Source organism: Dreissena polymorpha, chromosome 4 (assembly GCF_020536995.1).
Source record: "Dreissena polymorpha isolate Duluth1 chromosome 4, UMN_Dpol_1.0, whole genome shotgun sequence".
Classification (NCBI taxonomy): Eukaryota; Metazoa; Mollusca; class Bivalvia; order Myida; family Dreissenidae; genus Dreissena; species Dreissena polymorpha.
The window spans coordinates 78,310,063-78,324,185 of record NC_068358.1 but is presented as its reverse complement, the minus strand read 5'-3'; the positions used below and the strand labels follow the sequence as shown (position 1 = coordinate 78,324,185).

Genomic DNA, 14,123 nt, shown 5'->3' with positions numbered 1-14,123 from the left:
TTTTTTATAATTGATGCTTTTATTTAAATAAAATAATAGTAATAATAAATAATGATTTATGGCGGAATCAATGTAAGATCTTCAATTAAGTTTAATGCTATTTAAAAAAGTTTCTTGTAAAATATGATTTGATAAAAATGATTTCAGTTTAAATATAAACCGCAATAGTAGTTTATACCACCGATAAACACTCAATTTCTCAATATATAAACATTGGGTAGTTTGCCAACATAATGAATATGAAACCAAAGCTCTTGCCACGTGGAGGCCACCTCTTGTAAGAGCCAAATGTTGAATTTTATATTACATGTTTTATTATTTCTGTCTGGTTGAGAAAAACACAAGAAAAAACAATATATAAAATCTAATACGTGTACGTAATTAATAAAAAGTAATATAATGATACGCGTTATGTTTTATAATTATGTTAAATGCGCGTGCCATTGAACGTTGAGTTAAGCGAAGAGATACACATAATTGAATACTGATAAAAATGACATCTAACACAACGCCATCAGAATGAATACACTGTGTAATAGCAAGCTGCTGTGATGATCACTATCTTATCAACGTAACACACAGGCACCTGGCTACTGTACTGGAACAATGGGTTTTACGACCAAAATAACTGATATCGTTTTTAGCCTGAACAAATCCGTTGAATAAAAAAGGACATATTTGAATATTCAACTTAATTTAAACAGATAATTTAATTAGTGCCAAACAACTCAATTAATGTACACGCTTATCGACAAAAGGTGCGATAATCCCTATTTAGACCAGTTTTCCGAAACCTCCACGACATTTACTATATAAATCAATTTACCGAACTTGTCATTTACCGAAACCTCATCAATGAGTTGTAGAAGTTGTGTTTCACAGGAACTCTTCTCTGAAACCATGCTGTAAGTCATAAAGTATGTTATATTTATTGAAATTAGCTGAAAGATTATTGGAAACTATATGTTCTAAGGATTTACATAATATACAGGTGAGAGACAAAATTCGCATGCGCATGAATCGAGGCCCTGGTCGCCTTTTTGAGAAGCGAGTTTACCGACAAATGTGCTAACTCAACAGATATTTACAGGAAAAGTACGGTGTAATGCCCCTTTAAGATAGTCATTCAAAAAAAAAATTCGTGTAAAAGAAATCGCATTTGTTTTACAATAATTAGTGGAGCTCCGCCTTTACACTAGGGTGCAAATTTATTGTAAACAAAATATGGCGACAATAACTATCTGTGATCGTCGAAAAAATGGAATCTCTGAGAGGAAACGAGTAACTGTGACTGATTTAAACTCAAATATTTCCAATCTTAAGATACTTATTACATCTCAGCTAACAGATGGTCCGTTAAGTTACGGTAAGGAAATATTGAAGATCACGATAAAACCATATATATTTCGGACTGCACTTGTTCGGATAATAGTAAAGTGTCATATTCGCATTCTTCCTTACAGTACACTGTCACGGATGTCACCCTTTATGTACCAGTCCCCTTATGTACCACCCCTTTATGTACCACTATCTGACCCTCTATGTACCATATATATAATATATAGAGATAAACAATATATGGTTTAATATGAAGGTGTGTTAATAATGAAATGTATTTTGTGACATATTTTTTATAAATTTAGACTAATATATTGCCATAGATTATATTTTATGCCAGTGTGTCAGTGACTGTATTAGTATAATTTATTAGCCCCAGTAGTAATAAATGATTCATATTCTTACCTGAAATTGAAGTATATTATAAAAATCCATTTATCACTATCCTATCCTGACTAAGTCTAACTAAAATGTTTGTATTTCCTATTGTATAGTTGAAATGTGATACTTTGAAGAGAAGAGAAAATGACCTTCATTTTCAAACTGTAAAAAATAAAATTATTTCCTTTTTTAATCATGTTTAGTGAATGACCTTAATTTTCAAACTGTGAAAAATCAAATAAAATTCTTCTTTAATCATGTTTACAAAAAAAAATACTGGTGGTGTCATCAAAGGATGTCTATTTGTGGTATAAATAAAGTTATTAGGTACCTATGTTATTATAAAATTATCACGTTTATTTTCAAATAAAAAATCAAAGGGAGGATAAAGAGAAAGTTTTCACAGGTTATCAAGTAATTCAGGGACCTATATACGTTTGTATAGGTAGGTCCCTGAGTAATTAAGGTAAGTGTTGTTGCTCAATTGTTAAAGTGTGTATATATGCTGGTGATATTCAATATGTAAAACCATACCAACATCATGGCAGACATAATTTTTTCTTGTATTGATTGTGGTACCAGGCTCTAGGAGAAGTTCCCCCCGGAGAACTGCCCCCCAAAGATTTTTCACTGGGCGGAGAACTGCCCCCTCGCTGTTTTTTTATAGGGCGGAGAACTGCCCCCCTGCTGATTAATAAGGGGTGGAGAACTGCCCCCCTGTCAGAATTGATGACCCGGAGAAGTACCCCCTAATTAAAGAAATTTCGCAGCGATATATAAAGCGAGTCTTATAATGACAATAACGCCAGTAGCTTTCTTGCTATTATGTCTGGAAATTGAGTGAAATTTAAAAAGTAATATAAAGTTGTACAAGTAATAAAAGTTATAAAACGGCAAAAAAATACTTGCCTCGGCATGGACGTCGCCATCTTGATAATCACGTGATTTTCGTCTATGTGAACAAAGAAAAACAAATCACTTTTTGCTAATAAAAAGTTTTCGCGGCCGAATTATTTGATATTTTCCCCGTAATTAAAACAAACAATTAGCATGCAATTTAATCCATCCTTATGCAAGCTGAAAACAAAAATTTATTTGTTTGTTTTCGCCAATTACGGATTTGGACGGTTCAATATAATAAACCCGTATGTGGCTTTATTCAAAGCTAACAAGTTCTTAACAATTAAGGTCGGTCCGGTCTACCAAATAAAAGATTAAAAGATCGCGGTGCTTATCGTTAACGGTAACAAGTTCTCTGCCTGCCTAATTAAGTGTGATTAATGTTTTGCCATTTTAATTATTGTTTGTTGTATATAGGACCATTCACACCTAACAACCCGTGAAAACACCGACCACAAGTGTAAAAGAGACATTAAATGTGACAACTGTACATTCAGATTATTAAAAAAGCACATACTTTCTATTATTAATACTTATCAATTACCGATCATATTATATCCTACATCTATTTCGTATATTTTTTTATATTATTGCCTTTGCTTTGCCTATTAATTTACTTTTTTATACGTAAATTTACGTTTTTGTTCCATGGGTTAATCTATCTTTATAATGTTAATTAATTCCGATGTAACTTTTCCTCCATAAGTACTGAGTTGCACGTCTATATTTAGTTGCGACACATGGCCAGTATTAACACCCACGCGTTTCCTGTGTGGATCTCGACTATGTTTCGCGCTCTTATTAAAACACGACTTTTACATGGATTTCATATATAGTGAGTGGTGCAGATGCGTACCAAGGGCCTTAAACAGTATTATCAGATGTCTCTAGACAATATGTGTTATTCAGTTCGATAAATGGTAATATACTTGTACTGAAATTAAAATGTTACCGGATAAAATTTGTACCGCGATAGCGTAAAAATACCCGTAAGTATTGTTTTCACTACGTAACTAATAACTAATATGACACCGGGGGCAGTTCTCCGCCCCTACAGATTTGATGGGGGGGCAGATATCCGCCTACTAAATTCTGACAGGGTGGCAGTTCTCCGCCCCTACCGATTTGATGGGGGGGGCACCTCTCCGCCACCTTTAAAATAAGGGGGCAGTTCTCCGAGGGGCAGTTCTCCGGGGGGCGCTTCTCCGGATACCGTGGTACCAATGTCATTGACGATGATGAAGCTATTTCGTGTGATATTTGTGTGATGCATATTTGTATTTGTACTGTTGTTTAAAGAAAAAATAAAATAAACTCCCTTATTTTATGAACTTTTCATTTGTTATTTTTTGTACTATGATGTATGCTTGTATATGTACTGTTTGCCAAAAAATGAAAAAAAAACTAATGATTTGAATGATAAATGCTCTTTGCTTTTCATGTGCTACTTTAATGTACTATTTCCTTTGTACTGTTTGCCAATAATCAAATGAAAGTATTCCATTATCAATTTTGTGAATGATAAATGTGTTTGGCTTTTCATGTGCTACTTTTATGTATTAAGTATTTATATATGTTATAAAATTCCAATATAACAGAATAACAATAAAAATTTATGATTTGATTTAGAAAATGTATTATGAGATTATGTGCTGGACTATGTTATTGTTATGTAAAATTAAATAAAAGTATAAATTTTGTTGTTAAGTGGTCTAATTATTTGAGGAATGTGTCACTTGTGAAGACGGACCCATTTGGTTTGGGATGTTTACTAAAAAAAAACATGACATTTCACACATGGCATAGGTGAGGAATTTAAAGCTGTTGAGCACCAGACAGTGTCATTAGTGATACTGTAACCATTGCATAAGGTTCATTTCATTTTAGCTTTATCACTTTATTTTTGCTATTGGAAATAAAACAATTTATGAATGTGAACGAAATTTCAATTATAATTCTAATTGAGATTTTTTTTAATTTTGTACATTTAATTTAGATTGCGACATTTTTATATTTAACATATAATTTAGCAATATTTTACTTAGTAAGAACTGAGTTACTAAGTTACTGAGTTTTATTTAACTTTTTTTGGTTCTTAACATTACATTATAAATTGAAATAACAAAATAGATATAACATATAATTCAGCAATATTTTACTTTGTAAGAACTGAGTTACTAAGTTAATCAGTTTTATTTTTCCAAATTGTCAAAACTTTTCTGATAGCAAGACATAAATGATTCAGTACAATGAATTGCAATGTTATAGTAGACAATATTTGATTAACTCAAATTTTACTCGATCAACACTTATAAATGCCCATTCACACTGCTATGAATGAATGGACAACACCTTCATAATATATAGGTGGTACATAAAGGGACTGGTACATAAATGGAATGGTACATAAGGGGTCACACCCCAGTGGGACACTATTGGCAGTGTGCTCGCAGTTTTGACAGCGTCTTTTAAATTTTGGTAACATAATTTTATTCCAAATACCTGTGTAAAGAAATCCTATTAGTATTGCCCGAATTTAATTAGTTCAACATCTTAACATGCACAATATCTTGTTTATGTTGAATCTTTTAACAGAATTGGTGTATTGTGGGAATGCTTTGAAAGATGAATCAACAATGAGGTCATGTGGTCTTCACACTGGATCAACAGTATACTTACTGTCCAAATCAAAGTTAAGAGAAGAAGACCCTGACCCATCACAAGGTTAGTATTTATTTTGATAAGATATTTATGTTAAAAACAATTTGGATTTTGTGAAATTAAAGAATTAACATAAAATATATTGTATGTGTAATATATTAATATAATGTGAATCTATTTCTAAGGGAATTAGTAAGAATAGATAAAAAAATATTATGTATTATCACAAGTTGCAATGGAAAAATGGTCATAATATTGTCCTCAGCGGGAAACAGCACTTTAGGAAAAAAACTGCAAAATTTCCCAATAGCTGTAAAAAAAATCCTCATTGAAGGTTTAAAAAAAAATAAAAAAATTGTTTTATTTTTTTTATAAATGATATTTAGTTTCCCTATGCAGTTATATGGCTTGAACCAAAATAAATATAATATTGATAACTTGACAACATAAAGTTATCAATTTAAAGTATTTGGTGGCAAAAAATCGAATTCCCCAATCTCCCAATATGAAGACTTCATAGTGCGAATTTTCCCAATTTCAGGGCTTTTCGCTCATATTTTTCCCAATTGGGCTGGTACTGGTACTTTTCCCAATTGGGCAAAAAAATTGCTGGTACTTATGTCCCAGCAGTTCATATCATCATTTATTTTAGTTTCCGTTTTCTTTGTTACATTTTAAACATTTGAACTGGTTAATAATTTCAGTAAATCCCTCCAAGGAGAAGATTAAGCAGCTGATGTCAGTTCTTCAGGGAGCACTTAAAAGTCCAGCATACAAGTCAACAGTTAGTTTTTCTCCTTATTCCAATGTTATACACAGAAAAAAAAGCTTATGAGGTGGTATATTGGCAACTCAATTGGTTTGTTGTCAGTTGGTCTATCATCAAGTTTATTGAGCAAACTGCTTCCACATATATCATGCAAATATATCATCACCATTATTTTCTGCTAATAAAATGTTAAAAGTTTATGGAGCAAAATCTGTCTACATTTTTTTCATATTAATTTTGAACTTAAAATATGCCATCTTAGAGAACAAAATTACAGCAAAACCTATATTGCAATATATATTATAAGTGATACTAGTAATATACATTTTGAACACAACTCAAACCCAAATGGTTAAGGGTGTTTTTGGGTCTGATTTGGAGTATTTGTTAGCAAAAACTTATGCAACTTAATTACTCTTTTTCAGACACTAAATTTTCGGACACCCCCCATTTTTATCCAAAGTATAAATTATTTTTCGGACGAACAGGTTTTTTTTCCAAAATTAATAACTAAATTTGTTATTTTAAAAGCTAGTTTACCAGAATTCTGCCCTCTTGCACTTATCTGGTAACAATTGGATCATGTGTGTTTACAAATGGATTAAGGTGATCAAATCTGGGAGATGAATGCCTTTGGGCAAACGGCAATTACATTTGCTTTTTGGGGTAGAAAAATATGTTTAACAATGAAAGACAAGGGTTTCAGCCATCAGCTTAAAGTGAAACATATATTAAAGTTAATTATACCATACTGCATGGTGTTTTACAAGCACATAATATTATTCCTTTAAACAATTGAGGTTGTACAAATTGCAAACCCTTATCCTATCCTTATAGCAACATTTTTAGAGTGTCTTTAAAATATTGAACACCAGTATTTAAAAACATATTGTTTTGCCTCTCAGTTTTTGGACACAAAAAAACACAATAACTTTTAAATGTCCGAAAATAAAGGAACACCAATTGCCCTATTTCAGTCATAACAACGCATTTTTTTCCAATCCCAAAAGTCCTGGCTTCATTCCCAAACATGATTAAAAAAACACTGGTTTGCATCTTTAACATGTCTTAGTTGTGTTTTATCTTAAATGTAAATGCACAAAGCAGTGAAGAATCACTTGTGTATTCATGCAAACTGATTATTAAAATAAATCTATGATTATACAATTTGAATGACATTTGGCAATTTATATTAAAATTTCAATTTCTACTTAATTATGTGTAATTTCAAGTTCTTAAAGCATCTGTTCATACACAAAATTCTTCCAAGAGACTGTTGAATCAGTCCTATAGCAAAAGATATTTTACGTAAATTCCTGTTTTATTCTATGCTTTTGTTATGTATTTTTCAGTTTCTATTCTGACAAAAAAAAGATGTATTTAACTAAGTTGTCATATAAATGTTATAAATGTTATTTTCCTTTCCCGAACAATGTCAAAACAGCAAACAATTGGAAAAAAACTTAAAGAAAATGACTATTTTACATGTTGTGTACAATGCCAGGTAGAAGGTATCATGACTTCTCCAGAGAAGCTTCAAGAAATTGTGAATGCAGTCCCTGGCTTGAATAGCAACCCATCCACACTGAGTTAGTACCATGAAAATATCACATTTATTTGAAATGGTATAGAAAAAAATATGTTGACAGAGTCAACTTTATGATGTCTTTAAACTGTACAGTACTAATTTTCATTTTGCTGCATCATTTCCAACCAGTCAAAATTGTCTGCATAACAGCTTGAAAATATTGATATTCCATAGCAAAGTAATGATTAGTATGAGATCTGTAAATAAACATGATTCCACTATCTAGGCCGTGGTTGGACAGCCACTTTATATATAGTATTTTCAATTTTGAAAAGACTGTGTTCTTTGTGTAATTATGTTTGATTCACAAAAAGCACAAAATACCGGCGGTATATGATTTCTTAGTGAGGCATTTCATGTGAGAGACCATCATGAGTAATAAAAAACATGAAAGTGTAGTGCTTTATTGGGTCAGTACTCCTTTAATAACTTAGTATTTGTCAATATAACATACTACCAGTGAATATCACATCGTAGTCAATAGTTCACTATCAATTACTGTTAGTAAGAAATTATTTGATATTTAGAAGAAATAAAATTTCCAGTGTAATCTTTGTTGTTTTTTCTTGCAGATCTTTTCATGGACCCATCATTGCTTAGCATACTGGCTCATCCAGGCAATATTGGAAGGTGAAGTTGTATAAGATTTTTAGTAATTTTTCAGACTGTTACAAACAAAATATTAATTGGTCTGAACATTAGAAAATGACTGTTGGTAAAATTAACATGATCATATATTAAATATATTAAATGTAAGGCTTTCTGTTTTCAAGAACTACCTACAATAATAATGGTCTAGAGTACAACTGGTCAAAATGACATTTAATATATTTGAGCTATGCTCTGGAAAAACAGGGCTTTATTCAAGTCAGTATTACACTCATTTTAAGAAACACCTTAACACATACACTTGCTTGATTTTCCTTTCTGCCAAAGGAATATTACTTTGTTCACACTTCTGCTTTGAAGTTGATACCTATTAAGTAATTAACAAAAATAACCATAAAAACATACATTTTCTCACCATAAAAATCTCTCCAAAATATTTCTCACTCCACCTCAAACTGCAGGCTATTGGAGTCTCACCCCAGTTTTGTGCGTGTGGCCGAGCTGATCTCCGAGCAGGTAAAGGAAGCAGGCAGGACAGGCAACTTCACAACGTCCTCCACCCACTCCTACTCCCTGGACCACATGTCAGACGAGGAGGAGGAGGCACCCGCAGCGGTATGGGTAAATCACAAGAAAATTATTGTAGATTGATTTATTGCATTTATTTCAATATAATTATTACATTCGGAGACCTTAATTTTCTTCTCGAAATTTTCGGACATCTTTAATCTTTGTATATTTTTTTTATCTAAATTTTTGGACACAAACAAAATTAGTTATAAGTTTCGGAAAGCTTAGAGTAATTTCTGTATAGTCCCAAACTTTTGCGCTGGTAAATCTTTCTCAAACTGTCACAGTCCTTAACAAAGAAATTTCTGCTGCAACTAGATTTTGCAGAATTATGGCCCTGTCTGTGTTTGTCCAGACTACTGGAATATGTAGTACAGAATTCGGGGTCTTCAACTCCTTTTTTAATGACATCCTGAGTTTGGCTCAAACCTTCACAGGTAATATGTAGATAATATCACAGAAAGGAAAAAAGTATTTGTAGAAATATGGCCATTTCCCTGTTTGTCCACTATCTTATTTAATGTAACAGAATCAAACTTCACTCACTGTGTGGCAGATTTGCACAAACTTTCAATGTATAGTGAATATGTGTCCAAACATGGTTTGTGGTGGCATCAGTGTCTGTGGCATATGTCTAGTTAATGTCTCAGTAAATATGACTGATGTGCATTTGGCATTTACAGAAACATTGATAGAGTTCAGAGATTATATTATTTTGTATGTTTTCTGAACATTATTCTAGGAATTTTCCCAGGGATTTCAAGAACCCTTAAACCACTGTGCCTTTAATTTCAAATCTTAGTCTCTGCAAAGCTTTAAAAAAACTTCAGATTAGTCAATGTAACTCTATACATGTAATACAATTAGCGTCTGCTAGATCCTGATTAAAAAATAATGCTCAGCACTGTTGCAGACAACAAAACAAACCAGATAGTTCTTAAATTGTCATCCATGAATATATAAAGCATTTGAATTTCCTTTATGTTCTTGAATTTGGTGGTTGAAAATGTGTACAAAACCTGTTATGACAGCAGCATGAAATGTTATGTTTGTGACGTGATCTACTTATACATTTGGAAAGTGATCAGACAGAAACTTGAAATATTTCATCACCAAGAAGTGTTGAAGTTCAAGACAGCTTTTTAATGCTCAGTGATGAAAGGGCTCATGAGTTTTCAGCCTTTTAACTTTGCCATTTTCATGACAGAATCATTGAGTCCTTAGTTTGTAAACCGATTTTTTAAGCACGTCTCTAGTGATTCAAATATGCCATCACCGTGAATTGTAGATGGACAAGTCTTTTAGTAAAAACTACTTGTACATTCTCAAGCAACTTTATAATCCTCTAGCGATAGAATTGAAATCTGAAAATATGTGATTGCCATTAAATGTAGAGGTACAAGACACACTTTTCATGTGCAGTAAACTTCTTACTTTAGATTTATGTGCCATTGAACTGAGCCATAGGCAAACTGCAAGGCCTCTTACAAAGCTGTGCTGGGGTATATTTAGTCACATTAATGACAACACTTTAGTTTTATATAACATTTCCCTTACCTAGTGAAAGATCAAGGATTGCTAAATGTACAGGGTACAGCTTTAAGGGATAGGGTGGAAAGATGGACCTGTCTGGTGACATTTTGTTATACTTTGGTAATTCCAGCTTTCTTAGTTAGGTACCTGTATTTACAGTTTTTAGCATAGTCTTTCATTAATTATCATTAAATTGCAACAAGTACAAAAGATGCTGTCACTTGTTGCGTCGCCCTGTCCAGAGGGGCAGCCTGGAGGGGGGAGGGGAACCAAAACTAGCAGCTTCCTGTTATTTCTCTTTCCGTATCTGTCCCAAACCCATGCACTATTCTGTTCCAGAGTGGCAGCACACCTATCACAGCTAATCAGCTGGCAGCAGCCCTAGCAACAGCTACAGGGGCTGGACCCTCCACGTCCACTGCAGCACAGGTGTGATAGATAGTCAATAGCGGGTATTCGCCAAACTTCCCAGGGAAAACTAAACTTAACATGAGTTTAAGTGGAAACATGCAATACAATATTAAATACATGTACCCAATCCAAGGTTTTACTTAAAGAAATATGTATTTATTAAAAATATATTCATGAAAAAAAGGAAAAAAGGTCTAAGAAATTCACATACCAATACCCAGAAATTGGAATGTTATGACTGTATGGAATTTACTTTTATTATTATTTATTATAAATTTATTTATTATAAATTTCTCTAAGCAACTTTATGAATACTTGCCCTGGGTCTCCTATTCTATAGTAAATACACTCTCCTTAGATTTTAGAACAACACAATAAGTTTTCTGTTTATGCAAACAATTATGTCTGTTTTCTTAATTATAAGCACCTTAAATTACAGTTACAAAATCAGTTTAAACGTAAATCTTGCTTTTTTATACAGTGACCCCTATTCAACATTTACATGAATAACTGTTCAAACTTAATTTTTTTTATCCCTGTTAAAAGACTGTAAAACCTTATATTTGATCTATCTTAATGATGTTTAAATAAGTTATTGTAATTTCGCACTACATTCCTATTTTCATGTTGGACTCTAATTTTTAGGTCTAATGTTTAAAAGTGATATGGTATGCCTCTTTTCCCGCTCCATGATTGACATGTGTGTTGGTTACAGGGTCATCCTAGACCAATCACCCAGGACTTCTTCCAACAGGCAATACTACAGGCCCAGTCCAGTACCATTACAGTAAGTATTCATTTGTTGTATATTAAAAAATATATATTTTATTTTTAACATGCAAAATATTGGTGAACATTCTGAGTCAAAGAAATGACTGGTTAGTATTTACAATAAATAAGACACTGGGCTTCTTCTAAATTGCAAACTTGAAAGCGATGTTGACTTAATGAATCTTTGTTGTACAACAACATTAATCATGTATTGATTAAGCCAGACCACAAGTGTTTTATATGTTTAATTAGATTACAGTTAGTTCATTAATGTTGATTGCAATCTTGTTCTTGGGATTTTGGTAACCTGTCACTGCAATGTGTGCAATTGATGGATATAGTTCAATTTTTATGGCTAGTCATCTTGTTAAAATGGTCACATATCACTGCATAAAGGGTGTTTAATCCATAGATGATGATTAAAATTGACATATTAATGGGCTACAATGGCAACCAATAATGGCATCATAGGCCTGTACAATCAACTGGAGACTGGATACTATATTAATTGTAAAATGCAATCTGGAATGCTAGACCAAAAACCAGGAAAGTGCAACAGAAGTTAGTCATTTTTTAACCGATATATGAATTGTTAAGGTGGGGTTTCCATGGTAACCAATGAATCTCTGGTCTTAGTCCTCTTTATAAAAGAGCTGCAGTTTGGGAAAACCGGGCTTAATGCATGTGCGTAAAGTGTCATCCTGGATTAGCAGTCCACACGGCTAATCATGGAAGACAATTTCTGGTCAAAATGGATTTCGGCTCAAGAGAAATTTCCTTTAAACAAAAAAATACAATAAAAGTGGACTGCACAGGATAATCTGGGACAACGCTTTTTGAACATGCATTAAGCCCAGTTTTCCCAGAATGAGGCTCAATTATTTTTCAGAGCCAGCTGCAGCAGATGCAGGAGATGGGTATCACAGATGAGAACGTGGCCAGACAGGCTCTACAAGCCACCAATGGAGACCTCCAGGCAGCTATAGACCTCATATTTGGGGGAGAGTTCAATTGAGTCATGCTTTACAAACCCCTGTCAGCGACCAATTCTGGACTTCTTAGACTTTAAGAATGTATGATCATTGATGTTCTTACTAGTTGAATGTTAATGAACTGCAATTATCTTGAGTCTTATTGGGCATTTACATCCTCTTATAACATGAGTCTGAATTTAAATACACCGTATTTTTGAATGGCATAAGCAACATCTATAGGAATTATCTTTTACCTGTTTATGTCCAAAGTTGACATGTTGACTGTTCGAAATGCAAGTTAAAAGTTTTAATGTTGTTAATTTTTTGGCATGTTTTAAGTTAACCTGACCACAAAATATTCAAGGTGAGCTATTTTTAACCCACTATGTCTGGCGTATGTCATTGTGCAGTGTGCAATGTCCGGTGTTCGACATCAATTTCAAGCTCAAAACCCCTCTAGAGGCCACATTTGTCATCCAATCTTGATGAAACTTGGTTAGAATGTTAATCTACAATATGCAGGCAGTTTCAATCTGGGTAATGTGTGTCCCAAACCTAGATCAATTCTTACAAATACCTTGTTACCAGATTAGAGGCCACACTTATTACTCATTCTTTATTTCTGGAAACAAGGTTACTATGCCACATCTTAAAGAAACCTTGTTACTTCTCTAGAGGACACATTTATGACCTAATCTTGATGAAACTTGGTCCGAATCGTGTCAATATCTTGGCTTAATTTTAATCTGGGTTACATGCGTCCAAAAACATTGTTACCATTCTCTTGGCAGTTATGGCTTACTCCATTATGAAACTTGGTCAGAATACTTATCTGACAATTTTAATGGCATGTTTTAATCCGGGTTAAGTGGGGCACTAGATCACCAGGTCTTGTCTTTAAATTCTTGTGTTGATAAGCTCAGGAGAAAGCATACCGGGGGTATTTTCCACCACTTGTTTCATAAGACTTTCTGTGCCTCAGCTTGGCCTAAGACAGGGAAAACGCTCTTAATCACCCCAAGGCACCAACCTGTTGTCATAATGACATTATTATATAGACATTTTATTTGAAATTTCATAGTGAAACTACCTTTATTTATTACAGAAGCAATGTTTTCAATAAAAAGCAAGTTATCTTAAATATACTATTTATATGCTATATTGAAAATATTTCATATTCATGCAGATAGTATTAACTTGCGCGCTTTATAGCCATTTGGACAAAGGAACTCCTGTTCAGTCCAAATCCTGGCTGTATTACTGAAAGTTGATTTAAAAATGCATTAATTTAAATAGCGAAGTCAGTGCATTATACATTTTGTCACAGTAAACAATTGGCAAGACTGAATAAATTGAACGATATGGAAGAATTGTTTTGGTTTTTGTCAATTTAACTTATTCAAATAGGTTGTTAAACTAATAACATTCATTTGGACTTGTATACTAATAAATGCATAAAAGACGCATATCTGTCATCGCCAATTTTCAGTTGTATCGCATAATAATCAGCTCATGTGGCTAGTCAGGTGGCATGTCTGGCTGTATGACAGCAGTTGTTAAAGCTGAATAATAGATTTCGCCACAAGGTGACGCATTTCTTGTGTATGATCCTTGTCTA

The 14,123-nt window shown here is 33.1% G+C and overlaps 1 protein-coding gene across 2 annotated transcripts; it reads left to right on the top strand.

Annotated features, from left to right (window-relative positions):
- Positions 1-1,179: 1,179 nt before the first annotated feature.
- LOC127878088 (ubiquitin-like protein 7) lies at positions 1,180-13,875 on the top strand. 2 transcript variants are annotated; one of them, XM_052424504.1, is made up of 9 exons: positions 1,180-1,366; positions 5,215-5,343; positions 5,985-6,064; positions 7,554-7,638; positions 8,210-8,267; positions 8,708-8,867; positions 10,689-10,778; positions 11,476-11,547; positions 12,421-13,875. In XM_052424504.1, exons 1-9 carry the CDS (start codon positions 1,225-1,227, stop codon positions 12,544-12,546), a joined length of 942 nt encoding a protein of 313 aa, XP_052280464.1. In that variant the 5' UTR covers positions 1,180-1,224; the 3' UTR covers positions 12,547-13,875. The 2 variants fall into 2 exon arrangements, with proteins under 2 accessions (XP_052280464.1, XP_052280467.1); XM_052424507.1 differs by having other exon boundaries at positions 1,182-1,366; positions 8,708-8,861.
- The last annotated feature ends 248 nt before the right edge of the window (positions 13,876-14,123 follow it).